Below are 24355 nucleotides of genomic sequence, written 5' to 3'. Positions count from 1 at the left end.
AATTCAGTAGATCCATGTAGATCCATGCTGGGGGATATGAAGAATCATCTTGTTTGAAATAATATAATGCTATACAAAATTGTATCCATATGGATGACCAGTGACCAGGACATTTTAAGAGATTAATGTATAAGAGTTCTACTTTTATAAAATCAATTTTGAAAGGAGCTGAAAGTTTTTATAAAGTAAATACCGTAGGGATTCTTATACTTTTTAGAGCTTTGGACTACTTTAGAAATCCAATGAAAGCTTCAGATAATCTACTCAGATAAATCCACATTTTCATAGGATTTGTATGATTTTAGAAAGTTCAAAGAGGTCCTTGGGGTTGAGGAACTGACTTTAAATAATTACATATTTCTTCGGATATTTCCACACTCTCTTTGACCACTAAAGACAGGGAATGGGGAAATCTGTACGGGCCTGAAATGACAGGCTTAACCTAGTAGGTAAGTAAGTAACTGACTAACACACCCTATACTGTTTTGGTCCCACTGTGCCAGGATGAAGTCCAAATTCCTTTCTTGGCCCTTGAAATCATTTAAGTTCTTATTCTTGCTTCTCTTTTGATGTATGCATCTTTTTCTCCAGCCACATAAAATGGAAAAAAATAAAGCTGCTTGATACTCTTATGCCTTTTACATGCTGTTTCCTCTGCTGTAAAAGTCCTTCTTGCCCTTCTATGCCTCGATGCATTGGGCTCCTATTCATCCTTCAAGGCCCAACTCATATTTCACTCCTTGTGGGAGGCCTTCTTTGACAGCCTCAGGCTAGGAGAGGGGCAGTTCTTTGTAGCTCTTTTATCTGTCATAGCACTTATTATGGGATAGTGTGTGTTAGAGTATCTCTCCCCTCCCCCAGAGATCCAGAGGCTGGGCCTGTGAGATAGTCATTTATGTATCTACAAGTTTTGGTTAGTGACTGTCACACAGTAGGTTCTCAGGATATGTTTACTGAATGAATAAGTGAATACATAAATGAAAAACTTTCTCTGGGATAATCAGAAAGCTGCTTTACCAAACCTCTGCTTCCGTTTCCCTTTCTAAAAAGTGAGACAATGAATGCTGCTTATTATAGGAATGTGAGAATCGATTATTGCAGAGATGCAGTAAAATCTTCAAACGAGGCAAGAAAAAGAGCAAACTATATATTTTTGATAATCTTACACACAACAGACTTAACACTCAAGGAGAAAAGCATTTGCTGTTGTTTCTTGCATGGCAGAGGCATGCCAAAATGGATACTATTTTCTAAAATATTTCAAAGTGTGAAGTGTATGAAGAGGCCTCCCGTCATTTGAAGATGAATTATGTTCTAATCCAGGCATTTAAAAAAACAACAACAGAGAAACTCAGGCTGTTTTTCAATTTTGTCTGCATCTTCTGGCTAAGTGCTGAGAATATTAAAAAGAATTTTAACTGCTTGCCAGATTTTCTTTTTTTAAATCAAAGAGCCCATTACATTTTGAAATGTGATGTCTGGGGAAAAGGTCACCCTGCTTCTGGAAGCTGGATTTAAGATGTTAAAATAGGCCTCACAACCACCCTTTATTTTGATGGCAGTTGATGACTGGTCACAGGCTTTCGAAGGACACTCGTTCACATGCTACAGATTCAATGTTTGGGGGGCCAATGGCAAGTCGGTCACTGAGTGGTGATGAGAAGTTTCTGCAAGCGTACATGCTCAGACAGAAATCAACCATACTCTTGGAGTTCTTCTGTTTCCCTTCTCTGCTTGAGTAGAGTCTCAAAGTCAGAGATGGTCTGATATTGAGGTACTGGGTGGAAATCAAAAATTCAGAGGGGAAGGCCTAACCCAGCATCAGAGAATAGAAGGCAAAGGATTGGTGAAGCCCATCCCCAAGTTCTATACTATGCTGCATACCATTTGTTCAGTTTCTCCTTGAGATATCTCAGGAGCTTCAGGATGCCTTGGAGTAGCAGAAATTTCCTTTCCTTTATTTCCTGGACAAGAAAGAAAAAAATGCTTTTAACTTGGTCTCTTCGTTTTAACATATACACATATACAGCCAGGCAAAGAAAACGTTGAGACTCTGCTATGTGGTTGGCATTGTATGGGGTGATGGGGATATACTGGTGGATAAGAAGGATCTAATTCCTGCCCTAATGAAGCTCACAAAGGGGAGGTAAGTGCTAAATAATCACTCAAGATTATTATTTAATTACAAACTACCATAAACACAACAAAGGAAAATGTGAAACTAAATTTCTTTTGGGCTAGGGGTAGGAGTGGTGAAGGATCAGAGAAGGCTTCTTGGAGGAAGTGACACTTAAACTGGGGACCTGAGGGTGAATAGGAGTTTCCAGGCAAAAGTGATGGTGGCGTTGCAACAAAAAGAATACAGTGCCTAGGAATAAATTTACCTAAAGAAACAAAAGACCTATATATAGAAAACTATAAAACACGGGTGAAAGAAATCAAAGATGACACAAATAGATGGAGAAATATATCATGTTCATGGATTGGAAGAATCAATATAGTGAAAATGAGTATACTACCCCAAACAATCTATAGATTCAATGCAATCCCTATTAAGCTGTCAGTGGTATTTTTCACAGTACTAGAACAAATAATTTCACAATTTTTATGGAGACACAAAAACCTCAAACAGCCAAAGCAATCTTGGGAAAGAAGAATGGAACTGGAGGAATCAACCTGCCTGATTTCAGACTATACTACAAAGCTACAGTCATCCAGACAGTATGGTACTGGCACAAAGACAGAAATACATATCAGTGGGACAAAATGGAAAGCCCAGAGATGAATCCACAGACCTATGGACACCTTATCTTTGACAAAGGAGGCAAAAATATACGATGGAAAAAAGACAATCTCTTTAACAAGTGGTGCTGGGAAAACTGGTCAACCACCTGTAACGGAATGAAACTAGAACACTTTCTAACACCATACACAAAAATAAACTCAAAATGGATTAAAGATCTAAATGTAAGACCAGAAACTATAAAACTCCTAGAGGAAAACATAGGCAGAACACTCTCTGATATAAATCACAGCAGGATCCTCTATGACCCATCTCCCAGAGTAATGGAAATAAAAGCAAAAATAAACAAATGGAACCAAATTAAACTTAAAACCTTTTGCACAATGAAGGAAACTATAAGCAAGGTGAAAAGACAGCCTTCAGAATGGGAGAAAATAATAGCAAACAAAAAAACTGATGAAGAATTAATCTCAAAAATATACAAGCAGCTCATGCAGCTCAATACCAGAAAAATAAACAACCCAATCAAAAAACGGGCCAAAGAACTAAACACATTTCTCCAAAGAAGACATACAGATGGCTAACAAACACATGAAAAGATGCTCAACATCACTCATTATCAGAGAAATGCAATTTGAGAAATGCAAATGCATTTGCAAATGCATTATTTGAGAAATGCAAATCAAAACCACAATGAGGTACCATCTCACACTGGTCAGAATGGCTGCCATCAAAACATCTATAAACGATAAATGCTGGAGAGGGTGTGGAGAAAAGGGAACCTTCTTACATTGTTGGTGGGAATGCAAACTAGTACAGCCACTATGGAGAACAGTGTGGTGAATCCTTAAAAAGCTGGAAATAGAACTGCCATATGACCCAGCAAACCCACTGCTGGGCATACACACTGAGGAAACCAGAATTGAAAGAGACACATGTACCCCAGTGTTCATTGCAGCACTGTTTATAATAGCTAGGCCATGGAAGCAACCTAGATGTCCATTGGCAGACAAATGGATAAGAAAGCTGTGGTACATATACACAATGGAATATTAAAAAGAACATATTTGAGTCAGATCTAATGAGGTAGATGAAACTGGAGCCTATTATACAGAGTGAAGTAAGTCAGAAAGAAAAACACCAATACAGTATATTAACACAGTTATATGGAATTTAGAAAGATGGTAACAATGACCCTATGTGCAAGACAGCAAAAGAGACACAGATATAAAGAACAGACTTTTGGACTCTGTGGGAAAAGGCGAGGGTGGGATGATTTGAGAGAATAGCATTGAAACATGTATATTACCATATGTGTAATAGATGACCAGTCCAAGTTCGATGCATGAAACAGGGCACTCAAAGCTGGTGCACTGGGACAACCCAGAGGGATGGGATGAGGTGGGAAGGGAGGAGGGAGGGGGATTTGGGATGGGGGACACATGTACACCCGTGGCTGATTCATGTCAATGTATGGCAAAACCCACCATAATATTGTATATTGTAAAGCAGGCTCCAATTAAAATATATTAATTTTAAAAAGTTAAAAAAAAATACATGGTGGGCATGTGCATAGAGCAGAGAGTTCCAGATAAACAGAGATAACAGCCTGTTGAACTTCCCTGAATGAAAAGGGCTTTTCCCAGTTTGGGGAGTGACAAGAGGCCTTTTCCTGTGGTCTTGCCTCTTAGAGAATGAAGCACTTCACCTCCCTTTCCATTCGAGTTTGCACTTGAAGGATCAGGTAAAAGCTTTGTCTTCCCCTTTCTTGTTCCTTTCTATGGTCAGAGGTCCTATATGGGAAGAGTATGGCATCCCTACCCCAGGGGATTTTATGACCCACGTACTACTTGCTCTGGCTGCTGCCTTCATGAATAGAAGAAATTTCCTTAGGAAGTAGGAAAAAGACATAAAGACCTTCAGTTTAAGTCCACTAAGGCTTATTGTGGGCATCATTCATTCATCATTTAACATCTGTCATCAGACTTGGCAACTTCTTTACTGTACAAATTCATATGACAGCTACACAGCACAGATTTCTGGGAGCTTCAGCTTCAATATTTAATGCATAATTCAAATACGCCATTGTGTGTGTGCTTAGTCACTTCAGTTGTACCTGACTCTTTGCAACTCTATGAACTACAGTTCACCAGGCTTCTCTCTCAATGGGGTTTTCCAGGCACAAATACTGGAGGTGGTTGCCTCTATCTTCCCAATCCCAAGGGATCAAACCCACATCTCCTGTGGCTCCTGCATTGCAGGTGGATTCTTTACTGCTGAGACACCAGGGAAGCCCCAAATATGCCATTAGCAAATACATATTGTTTCTGAGTTGGCTGTTGCTATTTTCAATAAAACAATTCAATCAATGAATTTTTTAAAAAGGTAGAAGTCGATAGTATAACACAATGGTGGGGGAATAGAGGCTTTGAAGCCAGATCCCTTGGGTTTGAGTCCTGGCTTGACTCTTTTCTCTATTAGCGGCATGATCTGGGGCAAGGAACTTGTCCTCTTGGTGTCTGTTTCCACTTCTGTAAAATGGGGATAATGCCATCTATAGGTTACCGTGAAGATTAAATGGACTAGAAAATGTAAAGCAAATACTTGGAGCATAGCAAGTACTCAGTAAACATTAACTAGGAGCTATCTATGTAAGGATGCTTATAAAATAAACATATTGGATTAAAAAGCCTTTGTTAGACTCTCAACATTGCACTTACAAATCATTATGAATCTTCTCCCATAGTCTCTTGATGGAGAGGGCAATGTGATTTCATAATCTCTGAAGGCCCAGAACCCAGCATGAGAATAACTACTCAGTGCATGTAAAATGGATGATCATGTGCCCTTAATTTAAAGTTTGGAAAATAAAGCCACTGATTGTATATTTCTGTGTCTCCCATTCCTTTGCAGGCTCTATAGGAGGAAGGATTTTTCTCTATTCTTCCATATCTAACCCAGATGCTATAGGTGAACTTTGGTGTCAGGTACGAATGCTATTAATATAATCCAGATGTTTCCCTTTACCAGCTGCAAGCTTTCAGATCCTAGTCTTGTCAGTTGTGAAAAGGGAATGATAATTGCATTTTGAAATTATAATCTGTGTAGGTAATTAAAAATTACCTACATAAAAATGCTTAACACAGGGAAGATGCCCAATGCAACGTAGCATTGTTTGTCATTGTGTTACTATTATGTGATCTTAAGCAATCTAGTTTCTCCAGAAAAGAGAACTTTACATTATGTGCCAGAAATTTTTCACATGCATTATTCTTTTTAATGTAAGATCTAGAACATAGAGTTTATCCCAGTCCAGTTTCTCTATTGTTGGCATTTCTAAAAGTCCCATAAGGAGAAAATGCAGGCTTGCTTCCTTGGTTTCTTTTAAGCTTTCCTTTCCCCTTCCTAATGCCTATAAGCATATTTTAAAAGGTAATGGTTTTCACATGTGGAAATTGAGAAATCCGAGGTAGGGATGATTTTTTTTTTCCTTTCTAACACAGCAGGAAGGACAAATAATAGCCATCTGTCTAGTCTGCCTTGAAGATTTGCATTGGAGGAAATAGGCCAAGCTGGCTTCTAGAGATCTCCAGGTGTTGCAAGGGCCAGTGGATTCTGAGAGTTACACAGCCAGCCCTACCATCTCTCCCCACACCACCCACTAATAACTTGAAATCAGTGGTCTTCAGCACTAGTGCTAAAATGCTCCCACTTGGAGAGCTTTAAAAATTACCAGTGCCTAGGTGTCACACCAGACCAATTATATCAGAATTTCTATGGGGTGAGAACCCAGTTTGGGACTTCTAGAAAATTCCCAGGTAAACCTAAAATAAAGTCATAGATAAAAACCGATTAAAAAAATTAAATAATATCATTTGCAGCAACGTGAATGGACCCAGAGATTATCATACTAAGTGAAGTAAGTAAAAAAGAGAAAGACAAATATATGTGGAATCTAAAAATGTGGTACAAATGAATTTATAAAACAGAAAGGGATACAAATGAACTTTTATAAAATAGAACTTATAAAACTTATAAAAACTCACAGACATAGAAAATAAATTTAAGGTTATCAAAGGGGAAAGGGTGGGGAGGAATAAATTGGTTATTTGAGATTGGTAGATAAACAGTAAGGACCTGCTGTATAGCACAGGGAACTATACGGAATACCTTGTAACGACTTAGAGTGTAAAGGCATCTGAAAAGCTGTAGTGGTGGTTTAGTTGCTAAGATGCGTCTGACTCGCTGTGACTCCATGGACTGTAGCCCGCCAGGCTCCTCTCTCCATGGGATTTCCCAGGCAAGAATACTGGAGTGGGTTGCCATTTCTTTCTCGAGGGGATCTTCCCAACCCAGGGGTCAAACCCATGTCTCCTGCATTGCAGGTGGCTTCTTTACCACTGAGCTACTATGGAAGCCCTGTGTGTGTGTGTGTGTGTGTGTATGTGTGTTTACATGCGTGTATGAAATTAAAAGATGCTTGCTCCTTGTAAGGAAAGCTATGGCAAACCTAGGCAGTGTATTCAAAAGCAAAGGCATCACTTTGCTGACAAACATCTGTCTAGTCAAAGCTATGGTTTTTCCAGTAGTCATGTATGGATATGAGAGTTGGCCATAAAGAAGGTTGAGTGTTGAAGAATTGATGCTTTTAAATTGTGGTGCTGGAGAAGACTCTTGAGAGTCCTTTGGACTGCAAGAAAATCAAACTAGTCAATCCTAAAGGAAATCAACCCTGAATATTCATTAGAAGGACTGATGCTGAAGCTCCAATACTTTGGCCATCTGATGTGAAGAGCTGACTCACTGAATGCTGGGAAAGACTGAAGGTAAAAGGAGAAGAGGGTGACAGAAGATGAGACGGTTGGATAGCATCACCAACTCAATGGACATGAATTTGAACAAACTCAGGGAGATAGTGAAGGACAGAGAAGCCTTGTGTTCTGCAGTCCATGGTGGTCGCAAAGAGTCAGACACAACTAAGCAACTGAACAGCAACCTGCTATAGTTTCTTAGTAAAGTTCTCTCCTTCTTGGCAGGACCTCCCAAAAGAGAGTGCTGTGGAGGGATGATAAGCCTAGCTCCCAGAGCTATTCTGCTATTACAGGAGTGCCCAGTGCAGTTGGACACCAACAGTTAGAGCCTGAAGATGATGCTAACACCAGATTAAGAAAGCAGAGAGCCAGAGAGCAGATTCTTGACCTGACACTTGAAGTGAAAGTCGCTCAGTCATATCAGACTCTTTTCAACACAATGGACTTAGGAATTCTCCAGGCCAGAATACTGGAGTGGGCAGCTTTTCCCTTTTCTAGGGGATCTCCCCAGCCCAGGGATCGAACCCAGGTCTCCCACATTGCAGGCAGATTCTTTACCAGCTGAGCCACAAGGGAAGCCTAATGGCTAGATAAAACCATTTTAGCTCTTGCTGCTGCCAGAGTTTTCAGTTACATAAACCAAAAATCTGGCTTTTCTGTTCCTTCAGTATAAGTAGTTCTAACTAGAAATTACTATGGATTTTTTTTCACCCTTAATAAAAGGGAGGTTAAACTCAGCGATTTTTCTATGTTATCTTGAGTGATGGGCCATCAATAAATGTTTTGGGGGATCAATGAGCCTCCAAGGCGACCATCATTTCCTTCTAATTTCCCATCTGCAGTCATACGATAGCCCTGTTCCTTGCTTCCTGCTTCCCCTCTTCTCCCTCACTTCACCAGCTCCATTGTGAAGAGATTCAAAGTTGGGTCGTACTTCATTTTTGTAAAATACTACTTTAGATCTTATAACATCTGTATCTGGAGGGTCTAAGCTCTTTTGTATTTGTCTTTATGGGCGTTTTCAGCATCTCTTGGATCTATGGCTTGAGATATTTTATCACTGTTGGCAATTTTCAGTCATAATTTTCTTCAATATTGCTTCAGCTCTACTCTCATCCTCCTCATTACATGTATGTTGGATATTGTCACCATTTCCTATATATCTTTTACATACTCTTTTTCTCATTCATACTTCAATGTGAATATTTCCTACTGAATCATATTCTAGTTCAATAATTCTTTATTCAGATATGCCCAGTCTTTTGTTAAACCCATCTATTGAGTTTTAAAATTTAGTTATTTTAAAATTTTTTGTCCTATGTATTTTTTATAGATTCAAATTATTTGCTGAAAATTCTACATCTTATTAATTTTCTCAAATGTATTAATTACAGTTATTTGAAAATCCATATCCTCTCTTATACCATTGCTGATGGTTTCTAATTGAATGCTGGAAACATTTTGTATGGATAATTTTAGAGATTTTATGAGATGTTAACGTCTTATACAGAGGGGATTTTCCTCTTTTCTATCTGGTTGTTCAATTTGAATTCCAAATAATAGCCTTCAAAGACATATTATTTTGTATTTTATCTTGTCTTCTGGTTGACCTTGCCAAGATTCTAGTCCTTAGTCTAAGTTACAGACATTAAGTATTTATGTGATATGCAAATATCATATGCACAGTAAAAGCAAGTTCATAGAATTTTTGTGATTCCAGATGTGATCAAGTTTATAATATGAGGCAGTATATATGAAAATGAATCATTTTAATCAGGGTATCATAGAATCTTCTAATAAAAATGGGAGTGAGAAAATTCACAGTTCTACATACTCCAAATGCATAGCTATCTTTAATGTATTATAATATCCCTTCTTTCCTTTTATGACACTTAGCTGTTGGGCTAAAGAACCAGCAAACAAAATGGCCCACTCGGTGCCTAACAGCATTTAAAAATCATAGCTCCAGCAATATAGGAATGGGAAGAGATCAAGACTTTAAGTTTCTCAGTAAGCCACAGGCTGTCACAACAATGCAGCATCAGCACCACTACACTCCTGCTGCTCTGTAGAGTGTAACACTGCCCACCATTTTTTGTTAGACTTACAATCACCCTATGAGATTCTAGGTTCTGCTAATAGTACACCTTTCTCTATGTTCCTTCATCCCTAAGGATGATAGCTGCTTTCTATAGTTACTAATATCTGGGTTATCTCATGGTCATGGGTTGAAATATATCCTTTAAACAGGTACCACCGAAACCTGTTAATGAGGCCCTGTTTGAAAACAACTTAAGATGTAATCAAGTTAAGATGACATCATTATGGATTTGGGTGGGGCCGAACTTGAATGAACAGTAGTGTCTTTGTACAAGGAAAGAGAGGGAGGATTTAGACACGGGTACAAAAGAGAGGCAGAGAGGGAAGAAGGCCATAGGAAGACAGAGGCAGAGATTGTAGTTCTGTAACCATAAGCCAAGAACATCCTGGGGCCACCAGAAGCTGGAAGAGGCAAGGAAACACTCTGTCCTAGAGCCTTGAGAGGGAGCATGGCCCTCCTGACACCCTGATTTCTCACTCTAGTGCCCAGAACCATGAGAGAAGAAGTTCTGTTATTTTAGGCCACTCAGTTTCTGACTTCGTTATGACAAATGCCCTAGGGAAATGAATACACTCATTATTCTCATTTTGTGCTTTCAGTCTTATAATTATGGATAATGACCAATCCCTCAACCACGGGCTATACATTCCTTTTGTTTGAAATACCTAGTGAGGTTTCTGTTTTTCACTGGAATGCAAACTGATACACTACACTTCCCACCAAACTCTCAGTACCTTGTATTTTGATCCAAAGGGTAACCAGTAAATGGTTGATGGATGTACTAAATAGAGAATGGCAACAACAGATTAGTATCAATGCATATTTTTTCACCTGTCATATTTAACACTTGTTAATTGCTAAATATTTTGCTAAATTCATCTTCATCATTTCACTTAATAATATATCTTGGAAATCTTCCTGTATTAGATCAGCCATGTGATTTTACAGCTGCATAGTTATATTAATTGGATATACTGTAATTTAATAAAATGGTCCTTGAAGGATCTTGGCTGCCCTGGTGGCTCAGACGGTAAAGAATCCTCCTTCAATGTGGGAGACCTGGGTTTGATCTCTGGATCGGGAAGATTTCCTGGAGAAGGGAATGGCTCCCTGCTCCAGTATTCTTGCTTGGAGAATCCTCACGGACAGAGGAGCCTGGCAGGTTATAGTCCATGGGGTTGCAAAGAGTCAGACATGACTGAGAGACTAAGCACACAGCACATACAAAAATTACACCACTCTATATAAATCTTGGAGAGCTTTTTGGTGAGATATTAGTAGGGAAAGTACCTAGCTATCAGATTCCCAGGTCTAAGGGACTATACAACTGAAATTCTAATAAGTAATATCAACTTCTTTTATAAATGAACTACATCCATATTAAAGGACTATTTCTAGATAATGCTTCATGATATACTACATGAATGAATGGATAAAGAAGCTGTGGTACATGTATGTGATGGAATATTACTCAGCCATAAAAAGGAACACATCTGAGTCAGTCCTAATGAGGTGGATGAACCTAGAGCCTATTATACAGAGTGAAGTAAGTCAGAGAGAGAAAAACAAATATCATATACTGATGCATAGATATGTAATTTAGAAAGATGGTACTGGTGAACCTATTTGCAGAGCAGCAGTGGAGACACAGATACTGAGAACAGACATATGGACACAGCTGGGGTGGGGGAGGGAGAGAGTGGGATGTATGGAGAGAGTAACATGGAAACATAAAAACAGCTATTTTACCATGTGTAAAATAGATAGCCAATAGGAATTTGCTATATGACTCAGGGAACCAAACCAGGGCCCAGTAACAACCTAGAGAAGCTGGATGGGGAGGGATGTGGGAGGGATGTTCAAGTGGGAGGGGACATGGGTAAACTTATGGCTGATTCATATTGATGTTTGGTAGAAACCAACACAATATTGAAAAGCAATTAACCTTCAATTAAAAATAAATAAATAAACTCTTTAATTAAAAAAAAAAACCTAGGAATTATGCCTTTTATGATCTAACTGACCTTAAAAAATAGCCATTAATGCAAACTTCACTCTTAATTTTTCATCACTGGTAAGCCATTTACATCTCTCAGAGCAATGAGGTGAAATCCAATGAACAGACCATTGGAGCTAAGTCACAGCATCAACAAGAGCTCTGGGAATGGGAGGTCTCTTAAGGAACAAAATAACCAGACTCACCTGGAGGAAAATCAGATGACAAATCAGAGGCAGCTCTGCCCAACCACTCAACAAAATTCTCCCATCTATGCGAGAAAAGGAAACATAGTATCTGTGATCAAAGTAGGAAGCTCTGCAAGAATGTACAGAAAAGCTTAAAAGTTATATAGACTGTGATATCATAGGAATTTTTAGATGCCTCTATCATTAGGGATGCAGTGAAGGAAATGGAAGCTACTTTATGTGTCTCAGGGATTCCCTGGTGGCTCAGACGGTAAAGAGTCTGCCTGCAATGCAGGAGATCCGAGTTTGATCCCTGGGTTGGGAAGATCCCCTGGAGAAAGAAATGGCAACCCACTCCAGTATTCTTGCCTGGAAAATTCTATGGACAGAGGAGCCTGGCGGGCTACAATCCATGGGGTAAAAAAGAGCTGGACAACTGAGAGACTTCATTTTCTTTCTTTCTTTTCTTCTTAGATGTTTCTTCTAGAAATGGAAATTAAGTGCCCATATAATGATTGCAGGGGCTAGTAGAATGGAGGTTGGTTTCTGCCCATGGGCTAAGGATTAGGTCTCAGTAGATGTAGTCCCCACTCCAGTACTCTTGCCCGGAAAATCCCATGGACAGAGGAGCCTGGTAGGCTGCAGTCCATGGGGTCACTAAGAGTCGGACACGACTGAGCGACTTCACTTTCACTTTTCACTTTCATGTATTGGAGAAGGAAATGGCAAGCCACTCAAGTGTTCTTGCCTGGAGAATCCCAGGGATGGTGGAGCCTGGTGGGCTGCCGTCTGTGGGGTCGCACAGAGTCGGACACGACTGAAGCAACTTAGCAGCAGCAGCAGCAGCAGATGTAGTCCAGAGTCCAGGGAACTGCAGGAAATTCTAGTTGATGTCTCAGTTGCCCTTGACCATGAGTTTGGTGACTAGACGGTATAGATGGCACTCTGGCCACTGCAAAAACTGAGGGTCTGGAGTTGCTACTACTGCAGCAAAGTAATATGTACTAAAACATCCCTGCCCCTCTAGCCACTCTTTCTGCCTTTCAAATCTCATGCAGTGGCATCCCAGTGATGGAACTTAAATCAATTCCAGAACCTCAATGTCAAGGGAGCTTTGGAAATGTTCTTTATAGGCTTCTCAAGTATGGGAAGTATTACAACATGGGAAAGAACATAGAAGGGGATAGAAACGGGTGCTAAGTGCAAATAGACAATGTTTAGTGAAATCTCCAAGCAGAAATTGCATTGAGCAATGTGTGGGCATGTGATAATCAGGGAGTCATTTAAAACTTACAAGTAATTTAGGAACACTTTGGTAGGAAAAATAACTTACATTTGCTTGCCCAGCATCCATTCTCCATTTATATAAAAATATGCTTCTCTAGGATATTGGGCTACAATCAATGTCCTATACCCTTCTCTAGCCAATGTTGTGATCCAAACTGTCTAATTAATCTCTATCACTTTTCCCATCCTTCTCTCCCTTCTTTCCTCTCTCCCACTCTCTGTCTCTGTGTTTCTCATTATTTTTTGGTTTCAATGCTTCCCAAAGTTTCATTATTCCCTAATTTTGTGTGTGACTTTGTATCTTTTTGAAGTATTTTTTGTTTGTTTGTTTATGCTAGCAAGACAATTCTGTTGGTAGCAACCAAACTTTAAGTGAAAATAATTTTTAGGGGAGGAGCCAAGATGGCAGAGGAGTAGGATGGGGAGAACACTTTCTCCCCCACAAATTCATTAAAAGAGCATTTAAATGCCGAGTAAATTCCACAAAACAACTTCTGAATGCCGGCAGAGGACATCAGGCACCCAGAAAAGCAACCCAACTCTTCGAAAGGAGGTAGGAAAAAATGTAAAAGACAAAAAAAGAGACAAAAGAGGGAGGGATGGAGTTCCATCCCGGGAAGGGAGTCTTAAAAAGAGAGAAGTTTCCAAACACCAGGAAACCTTCTCACTGCCGAATCTGTGCCGAGCTTTGGAAGCACAGAGGGCAACATAACAGGGAGAAAAAAATAAATAAACAATTAAAAATCGCAGATTGGGAGCCCTACGGTAACTCCCCCAGCGGAGAAGCAGCGCAGACGCTTGCACATGCCATTAGCAAGCGGGGGCTGGGCAGGGAAGCGCGGCGCGCGCTGCGTCGCTTAGAGTAAGAATATGGCCCGAATGTCCTGAGCGCTATCTGAGCGAAATAATTTGGGCTAGCAAACCAGACTGTGGGATATCTACCACGCGAAAAGCCAGCCCTAACCTAAGACACCGCCAGGCCCACGCACGGAACAAAGGACTGAACAGAGATAGCCGGCTGCAGACCTTCCCCCTCCGGTGACAGGCAGCCAGAGCCGGAAGGGGGCAATCACAGCCCCAGAGAGACACTATCTATAAAACTGTAAGCAGGCTTCTTTGCTAACTAAAACTTCTTGGGGGTCTGGATGGTCAACATCTGCCTGAGAAGGTGCGCCGGTTTTACACCCAGATAACCGAGTGGCGGGGAGGCGATAAGTCGCAGCATTGGTGCTCACCAAACACCTCATCACCTGAGCTGCTCGGACCTGGGAAGAGCACAAAACGCAGGCCCAACCGAGTCTGCGCCTCTGAGGACTACCCAAGTGCCTGAACCTGAGCGGCTTGGACCTGGGAGGTCAGCCCAGGGCCGGCCTCTGATTGTTCCCGGGGGAACAACCTAGAGCCCAAGCAGTGTGGGCAGGGAGGCTACACGCGCCTGAGCAGGGGCAGACCCAGTGTGGCTGAGGCACTGCGAGTGCACGCCAGTGTTATTTGTTTGCAGCATCCCTCCCTCCCTCCCCACAGCGCGGCTGAACAAGTGAGCCTAAATAAAATTAAAAAAAATAGTGTCCTCCACCATCCCCTTTGTGTCAGGGCTGGAACCAGACACTGAAGAGACCAGCAAACAGAAGAAGCTATAACAGAGGGAAATGCCTTGAAAGCTACAGGCCATAGATTAAAACCCTGTGGTTACTACGGACTACATAGGAAGGGGCCTATAGATCTTGAGAAATATAAGTCGGACCAAGGAACTAGCCAACAATGAACTGAACCCACAATACTCACAACAAAGCCAGAGAAAGACCTAGATATATTTTTACTATTTTTATGATCAATCTTTCTTTCTTTTTTTTTTAATTTTTAAAAAAATTTTAAGTCCTCTATTGTCCTTTAATTTTCACTCTTATAACCTATTACTTTGCAAAAAAAGAAAAAAAAAGACCCTATTTTTTTTTCTTATTCAGCAAACTTCATATATATATTTTACAATTTTTTGACCGTGTTTTGTTTTTTTTTTCTTTTTCTTCTTTTCTTTAACATTGTATTTTTGAAATTCCAAACTCTACTCTAGATTTTTAATTTTAGCCTTTTGGTATATGTTATCAATTTTGTACCTATAGTTTTTTTTATAATTTCTGTGACTTTTTTTTTCTTTTTTTCCCTCTGTTTCTTTCTCTTCTTCTTTTATATAACATTGTATATCTGCAATTCCAGACTCTACTCAAGATTTTTAATTTATGCTTTTTGGTATTTGATATCAATTTTGTACCTGTATTTTCTTTATAATTTTTGTGACATTGTTTTTGTTGGTTTGTTTGTTTTCTCTCTTTATTTTTCTTCTTCTTCTTTTTTTTTTTAACATTGTATTTTTGAAATTCCAAACTGTACTCTAGATTTTTAATTTTTGCTTTTTGGTATTAGTTATCAATTTTGTACCTGTAGTTTCTTTATAATTTTCACGACCTTGTTTGTTTTTCTTTGTTCGTTTTTTCTCTCTTTCTTTTCCTTCTTCTTTTCATTAACATTGTATTTTTGAAATTCCAAACTCTACTCTAGATTTTTAATTTTTGCTTTTATGTATTTGTTACCAATTTTGTACCTTTAAGAACCCAATCTTCAGGACCCATTTTTCACTAGGGAGCGAGATTACTGGCTTGACTGCTCTCTCTCCGTTTTCTCCACCAGGTCGCCTATATCTCCTCCCTAACCCCTCTCTACTCTACCCAACTCTGTGAATTTCTGTGTGTTCCAGACAGTGGAGAACACTTAGGGAACTGATTACTGGCTGGATCTGTCTCCCTCCTTTTCATTTCCCCCTTTTATCCTTCTGGCCACCTCTGTCTCCTTCCTCCTTCTTCTCTTCTCTGTATAACTCCGTGAACATCTCTGAGTGGTCCAGTTGTGGAGTGCACATAAGGAAGTGATACTGGCTAGCCCACTCTCTCCACTATTGATTCCACCTCATCTCATTTGGGTCACCTCTAACTCCCTCCTCCCTCTTCTCTTCTCTATGTAACGCTGTGAACCTCTCTGAGTGACCCTCACAGTAGAGAAACTTTTCATCTTTAACGTAGATGTTTTATCAGTGGTGCTGTATAGAAGGAGAAGTTTTGAAACTACTGTAAAAATAAGACCGATAACTGGAAGCAGGAGGCTTAAGTCCAAACCCTGACTCCAGGGAACTCCTGACTCCAGGGAACATTAATTGACAGGAGCTCATCAAACGCCTCCATACCAACACTGAAACCAAGCACCACACAAGGGCCAACAAGTTCCAGGGCAAGACATACCAAGCAAATTCTCCAGCAACAAAGGAACACAGCCCTGAGCTTCAAGATACAGGCTGCCCAAAGTCACCCCAAAACCATAGACATCTCATAACTCATTACTGGACATTTCATTACACTCCAGAGAGAAGAAATACAGCTCCATCCACCAGAACATCGACACAAGCTTCCCTAACCAGGAAACCTTGACAAGCCACCTGTACAAACCCACACACAGCGAGGAAATGCCACAATAAAGAGAACTCCACAAACTGCCAGAATACAGAAAGGACACTCCAAACTCAGCAATTTAAACAAGATGAAGAGACAGAGGAATACCCAGCAGATAAAGGAACAGGATAAATGCCCACCAAACCAAACAAAAGAGGAAGAGATAGGGAATCTACCTGATAAAGAATTCCGAATAATGATAGTGAAATTGATCCAAAATCTTGAAATTAAAATGGAATCACAGATAAATAGCCTGGAGGCAAGGATTGAGAAGATGCAAGAAAGGTTTAACAAGGACTTAGAAGAAATAAAAAAGAGTCAATATATAATGAATAATGCAATAAGTGAAATTAAAAACACTCTGGAGGCAACAAATAGTAGAATAACAGAGGCAGAAGATAGGATTAGTGAATTAGAAGATAGAATGGTAGAAATAAATGAATCAGAGAGGATAAAAGAAAAACGAATTAAAAGAAATGAGGACAATCTCAGAGACCTCCAGGACAATATTAAATGCTACAACATTCGAATCATAGGGGTCCCAGAAGAAGAAGACAAAAAGAAAGACCATGAGAAAATACTTGAGGAGATAATAGTTGAAAACTTCCCTAAAATGGGGAAGGAAATAATCATCCAAGTCCAAGAAACCCAGAGAGTCCCAAACAGGATAAACCCAAGGCAAAACACCCCAAGACACATATTAATCAAATTAACAAAGATCAAACACAAAGAACAAATATTAAAAGCAGCAAGGGAAAAACAACAAATAACACACAAGGGAATACCCATAAGGATAACAGCTGATCTTTCAATAGAAACTCTTCAAGCCAGGAGGGAATGGCAAGACATACTTAAAATAATGAAAGAAAATAACCTACAGCCCAGATTATTGTACCCAGCAAGGATCTCATTCAAGTATGAAGGAGAAATCAAAAGCTTTTCAGACAAGCAAAAGCTGAGAGAATTCTGCACCACCAAACCAGCTCTCCAACAAATACTAAAGGATATTCTCTAGACAGGAAACACAAAAACGGTGTATAAATTTGAACCCAAAACAATAAAGTAAATGGCAATGGGATCATACTTATCAGTAATTACCTTAAATGTAAATGTGTTGAACGCCCCAACCAAAAGACAAAGACTGGCTGAATGGATACAAAAACAAGACCCCTACATATGTTGTCTACAAGAGACCCACCTCAAAACAGGGGACACATACAGACTGAAAGTGAAGGGCTGGAAAAAGATTTTCCATGCAAATAGGGACCAAAAGAAAGCAGGAGTAGCAATACTCATATCAGATAAAATAGACTTTAAAACAAAGGCTGTGAAAAGAGACAAAGAAGGTCACTACATAATGATCAAAGGATCAATCCAAGAAGAAGATATAACAATTATAAATATATATGCACCCAACATGGGAGCACCGCAGTATGTAAGACAAATGCTAACAAGTATGAAAGGAGAAATTAACAGTAACACAATAATAGTGGGAGACTTTAATACCCCACTCACACCTATGGATAGATCAACTAAACAAAAAATTAACAAGGAAACACAAGCTTTAAATGATACAATAGACCAGTTAGACCTAATTGATATCTATAGGACATTTCATCCCAAAACAATGAATTTCACCTTTTTCTCAAGCGCACATGGAACCTTCTCCAGGATAGATCACATCCTGGGCCATAAAGCTAGCCTTGGTAAATTAAAAAAAAAAATAGAAATCATTCCAAGCATCTTTTCTGACCACAATGCAGTAAGATTAGATCTCAATTACAGGAGAAAAACTATTAAAAATTCCAACATATGGAGGCTGAACAACACGCTGCTGAATAACCAACAAATCACAGAAGAAATCAAAAAAGATATCAAAATTTGCATAGAAATGAATGAAAATGAAAACACAACAACCCAAAACCTGTGGGACATGGTAAAAGCAGTCCTAAGGGGAAAGTTCATAGCAATACAGGCACACCTCAAGAAACAAGAAAAAAGTCAAATAAATAACCTAACTCTACACCTAAAGCAACTAGAAAAGGAAGAAATGAAGAACCCTAGGGTTAGTAGAAGGAAAGAAATCTTAAAACTTAGAGCAGAAATAAATGCAAAAGAAACAAAAGAGATCATAGCAAAAATCAACAAAACCAAAAGCTGGTTTTTTGAAAGGATAAATAAAATTGACAAACCATTAGCCAGACTCATCAAGAAACAAAGGGAGAAAAATCAAATCAATAAAATTAGAAATGAAAATGGAGAGATCACAACAGACAACATAGAAATACAAAGGATCATAAGAGAGTACTATCAACAATTATATGCCAATAAAATGGACAACGTGGAAGAAATGGACAAATTCTTAGAAAAGTACAACTTTCCAAAACTCGACCAGGAAGAAATAGAAAATCTTAACAGACCCATCACAGGCACGGAAATTGAAACTGTAATCAAAAATCTTCCAGCAAACAAAAGCCCAGGTCCAGATGGCTTCACAGCTGAATTCTACCAAAAATTTAGAGAAGAGCTAACACCTATCCTGCTCAAACTCTTCCAGAAAATTGCAGAGGATGGTAAACTTCCAAACTCATTCTATGAGGCCACTATCACCCTAATACCAAAACCTGACAAAGATCCCACAAAAAAAGAAAACTACAGGCCAATATCACTGATGAACATAGATGCAAAAATCCTTAACAAAATTCTAGCAATCAGAATCCAACAGCACATTAAAAAGATCATACACCATGACCAAGTGGGCTTTATCCCAGGGACGTAAGGATTCTTCAGTATCCGCAAATCAATCAATGTAATACACCCCATTAACAAATTGAAAAATAAAAACCATATGATTATCTCAATAGATGCAGAGAAAGCCTTTGACAAAATTCAACATCCATTTATGATTAAAACTCTCCAGAAAGCAGGAATAGAAGGAACATACCTCAACATAATAAAAGCTATATATGACAAACCCACAGCAAACATTATCCTCAATGGTGAAAAATTGAAAGCATTTCCTCTAAAGTCAGGAACAAGACAAGGGTGCCCACTTTCACCATTACTATTCAACATAGTTTTGGAAGTTTTGGCCACAGCAATCAGAGCAGAAAAAGAAATAAAAGGAATCCAAATTGGAAAAGAAGAAGTAAAGCTCTCACTGTTTGCAGATGACATGATCCTCTACATAGAAAACCCTAAAGACTCCACCAGAAAATTACTAGAACTAATCAATGACTATAGTAAAGTTGCAGGATATAAAATCAACACCCAGAAATCCCTTGCATTCCTATACACTAATAATGAGAAAACAGAAAGAGAAATTAAGGAAACAATTCCATTCACCATTGCAACGGAAAGAATAAAATACTTAGGAATATATCTACCTAAAGAAACTAAAGACCTATATATAGAAAACTATAAAACACTGGTGAAAGAAGTCAAAGAGGACACTAATAGATGGAGAAATATACCATGTTCATGGATTGGAACAATCAAGATAGTGAAAATGAGTATACTACCCAAAGCAATTTATAGATTCAATGCAATCCCTATCAAGCTACCAACAGTATTCTTCACAGAGCTAGAACAAATATTTTCACAATTTGTATGGAAATACAAAAAACCTCGAATAGCCAAAGCGATCTTGAGAAAGAAGAATGGAACTGGAGGAATCAACCGACCTGACTTCAGGCTCTACTACAAAGCCACAGTTATCAAGACAGTATGGTACTGGCACAAAGACAGAAATATAGATCAATGGAAAAAAATAGAAAGCCCAGAGATAAATCCATGCACATATGGACACCTTATCTTTGACAAAGGAGGCAAGAATATACAATGGATTAAAGACAATCTCTTTAACAAGTGGTGCTGGGAAAACTGGTCAACCACTTGTAAAAGAATGAAACTAGAACACTTTCTAACACCATACACAAAAATAAACTCAAAATGGATTAAAGATCTCAACGTAAGACCAGAAACTATAAAACTCCTAGAGGAGAACATAGGCAAAACACTCTCTGACATACATCACAGCAGGATCCTCTATGACCCACCTCCCAGAATATTGGAAATAAAAGCAAAAATAAACAAATAGGACCTAATTAACCCTAAAAGCTTCTGCACATCAAAGGAAACTATTAGCAAGGTGAAAAGACAGCCTTCAGAATGGGAGAAGATAATAGCAAATGAAGCAACTGACAAACAACTAATCTCGAGAATATACAAGCAACTCCTACAGCTCAACTCCAGAAAAATAAATGACCCAATCAAAAAATGGGCCAAAGAACTAAATAGACATTTCTCCAAAGAAGACATACAGATGGCTAACAAACACATGAAAAGATGCTCAACATCACTCATTATCAGAGAAATGCAAATCAAAACCACTATGAGGTACCATTTCACACCAGTCAGAATGTCTGCGATCCAAAAGTCTACAAGTAATAAATGCTGGAGAGGGTGTGGAGAAAAGGGAACCCTCTTACACTGTTGGTGGGAATGCAAACTAGTACAGCCACTATGGAGAACAGTGTGGAGATTCCTTAAAAAACTGGAAATAGAACTGCCTTATGACCCAGCAATCCCACTGCTGGGCTTACACACTGAGGAAACCAGAAGGGAAAGAGACACGTGTACCCCAATGTTCATCGCAGCACTGTTTATAATAGCCAGGACATGGAAGCAACCTAGATGTCCATTAGCAGATGAATGGATAAGAAAGCAGTGGTACATATACACAATGGAGTATTACTCGGCCATTAAAAAGAATACATTTGAATCAGTTCTAATGAGGTGGATGAAACTGGAGCCTATTATACAGAGTGAAGTAAGCCAGAAAGAAAAACACCAATACAGTATACTAACGCATATATATGGAATTTAGAAAGATGGTAACAATAATCCTGTGTACGAGACAGCAAAAGAGACACTGATGTATAGAACAGTCTTATGGACTCTGTGGGAGAGGGAGAGGGTGGGAAGATTTGGGAGAATGGCATTGAAACATGTAAAATATCATGTATGAAACGAGTTGCCAGTCCAGGTTCGATGCACGATACTGGATGCTTGGGGCTGGTGTACTGGGACGACCCAGAGGGATGGTATGGGGAGGGAGGAGGGAGGAGGGTTCAGGATGGGGAACACATGTATACCTGTGGCAGATTCATTTTGATGTTTGGCAAAACTAATACAATTATGTAAAGTTTAAAAATAAAATAAAATAATAAAAAAAAGAACTTTTAGCACCTCTTTGCCCATCAGAAGCCAAGCAAATATAAACAGCCAGTTGTGAGAATATGTCCTAGGTTGTCTAGAAGAGTTTTAATGTCATGTGATTTTATTCTCTTTATTTTTAATTGAAGTATAGTTGGTTTATAAATACACATACACAGACACACACACACACATATGTATATATATTTAGGCTTCCCAGGTGGTGGTAGTGGTAAGGAACTTATATACCAGTGCAGGAGACGGAAGAGACGTGGGTTTGATCCCTCAGTCGAGGAGATCCCCTGGAGGAGGACATGGCAACCCACTCTAGTATTCTTGTTTGGGGAATCCTGATGGGCAGAGGAGCCTGGTGGGCTATGGTCCACAGCGTCACATAGAGCTGGACACAACTGAAGCAACTTAGCATGCATGCATGGATGTACATGTACAAACACACTTTTTCAGATTTTTTTTCCCTTACTGCCGGGAGCTGGCATATTGCATATTGAGTGAGGATCTGTAATAGCTCAACTGGAATTCTATCACTGCCGGGAGCCAGCGTGAGGAACTCCGCCCATGACAAAGGTCATGAGGAAGGAGGCTCGGCATACGCAAAGGCGGGATCGAGCCTCAGGAGTCCCCCTGGAAATTCTTGAGCATCTACCCCCAAAACCAGAGTCTGCCTACTTTCTGCTTTGTGCTTTCACCTACACCTCTGACTTTATGGGGGCTGTCCCCCACTACCTCTCTCTGAAAAAAGAGTTAGCTTACAGCTCCAGTTAACAATTCCTGAATGTGACAGTGTTTCAACCTACAAACTCCTTTGGAAATCCTCTAGCCTGCCTGAATAGGTTTTTCCGGCCATATGTGATTGCTCAGAGCCTCCCAACTGTGAGAGGCATGAGATGTTCTAAACTGTCTAAACACAGATTCCTTTGAGCAGTTAAAAGATTGATTAGAAATTGTATTGGTGAAGGGTTTTTCACTTGTTGGGCCAATGTTTGCTGCTAAGTCTCCATATCCCTTACCTGCTGTGTCCCTGGCAGTGTATTGATTAATATAATTGGTGTAGGTGGTGGCTTTGGTGTTTGTAACCTGGGACCCTTGAGTTAACTCTTTTTCTTGTTATAGCCCACCACACCTTTGCTCTGTAGGAATGCAACTTTATCTAATGCTTTTGGAGGGTGGCTCCTGACCAATCACCTTTAGAGAAAAGTAAGTTTTCTGAAGAAAGGGTCTTAAAATGTTAACAGGCCTCCGGGCCAGAAGATGATGCAAATCACCTAAGCTTTTGCATATGATAAGTTTGCAGGAAGAAAGTCTGGCTTGCTGCATGACTCTACCCCTTCCCCCATTATCCTCTATGCATAACTTAAGGTATAAAAACTACTTTGAAAAATAAAGTGCAGGCCTTGTTCACCAAAACTTGGTCTCCCCATGTCGCTCTCTCTTTCAACTTCTGGCTGAGTCTCCATCTGGAGCGCGGAACCCGCCATGCTTGCTAATTATGCCTGGGCTTCTAAGATCCGACCAGGGAGGCCTCAGTGTCTCCTCTCCTTCGGGAGAACGGAAGGACGCCTGCGGCCTACGTAAGTGGTGCAAACTTCTTGTCTTGAAGTTTTATTGGTCTCCCGCGTAAACCAAGCTACTCAGCCTCTTTTCTCCACTGAATTTTCCTACTGAGCTATCCTCATTCTATTACTCTTTGTATCCTTAATTAACGTGTAATTAAGCAGTTGTTTCCTGACCCTCGCCTATGCTGTCTCTCTTTCGAATACCCTGGATCAGCTGGGGCTGGACCCCGGCACCTTACAGGTTATTACTATATAATTCCTGTATAGTCTAGTTCCCTGTGCTATATAGTAGGCCTTGTTGGTTGTCTATGTCATATACTGTTGTTGTTCAGTTGCTCAGTCATGTCTGACTCTTTGCCACCCCGTGGACGTCAGCACTTCAGGTTTCCCTGTCCTTCACCATCTCCCAGAACTTGCTCAAGCTCATGTTCATCTAGTCAGTGATACTATTCAACCATCTCATCCTCTGTTGTCCCCTTCTCCTGCTTTCAATCTTTTCCAGCATCAGGGTCTCTTCTAATGAGTCAGCTCTTCGCATCAAGTGGCCAAAGTATTGGTGCTTCAGCATCAATCCTTCCAATGAATATTCAGGGCTGATTTCCTTTAGGAATGACTGGTTTGATCTCCTTGCAGTCCAAGGGAATCTCAAGAGTCTTCTCCAACATCACGTTCAAAAGCATCCATTCTTCAGTGCTCAGCTTTCATTATGGTCCAACTCTCACATCCACACATGACTACTGGAAAAACCATAGCTTTGACTATATGGACCTTGGTTGGCAAAGTAATGTCTCTGCTTTTCAACATGCTGTCTAGGTTGGTCATAGCTTTTCTTCCAAGGAGCAAGTGTCTTTTAATTTCATGGCTGCAGTCACCATCACAGTGATTTTGGAGCCCAAGAATTTAGTCTGTTACTGTTTTCATTGTTTCCCCATCTATTTGCC

At 39.7% G+C, this 24355-nt stretch overlaps 1 protein-coding gene and 1 long non-coding RNA gene across 6 annotated transcripts in view; one reads left to right on the top strand and one right to left on the bottom strand.

Moving 5' to 3' along the window:
• Positions 1-9037, top strand: part of LOC129655366 (uncharacterized) — a 41989-nt gene extending 32952 nt beyond the window's left edge. The window contains exons 5-6 of one of the 3 annotated variants that reach the window (XR_008715935.1): positions 5657-5730; positions 7780-9037. This is a non-coding gene — a long non-coding RNA (uncharacterized LOC129655366). Of the gene's footprint in view, positions 1-5656; positions 5731-6246; positions 6574-7779 lie in introns of those variants that run through there. The other 2 variants (XR_008715932.1, XR_008715934.1) reach the window with 2 other exon arrangements.
• The window catches only part of C6H1orf87 (chromosome 6 C1orf87 homolog), a 95638-nt gene that overhangs the window by 10466 nt on the left and 60817 nt on the right, over positions 1-24355 (bottom strand). For 2 of the 3 annotated variants that reach the window (XM_055585668.1, XM_055585670.1), the window contains 2 exons: positions 11858-11922; positions 1885-1964 (listed from right to left, as the gene is read on the bottom strand). In XM_055585668.1, the coding sequence (XP_055441643.1) occupies positions 1885-1964; positions 11858-11922 (145 nt within the window). The remainder of the gene's footprint in view (positions 1-1884; positions 1965-11857; positions 11923-24355) is intronic. The other variant, XM_055585669.1, reaches the window with a different exon arrangement.

The sequence above is a fragment of the Bubalus kerabau genome, chromosome 6 (assembly GCF_029407905.1).
Source record: "Bubalus kerabau isolate K-KA32 ecotype Philippines breed swamp buffalo chromosome 6, PCC_UOA_SB_1v2, whole genome shotgun sequence".
Classification (NCBI taxonomy): domain Eukaryota; kingdom Metazoa; phylum Chordata; class Mammalia; order Artiodactyla; family Bovidae; genus Bubalus; species Bubalus kerabau.
Note: the sequence above shows the minus strand (reverse complement) of the source record. Positions and strands in the feature narration are given on the sequence as shown.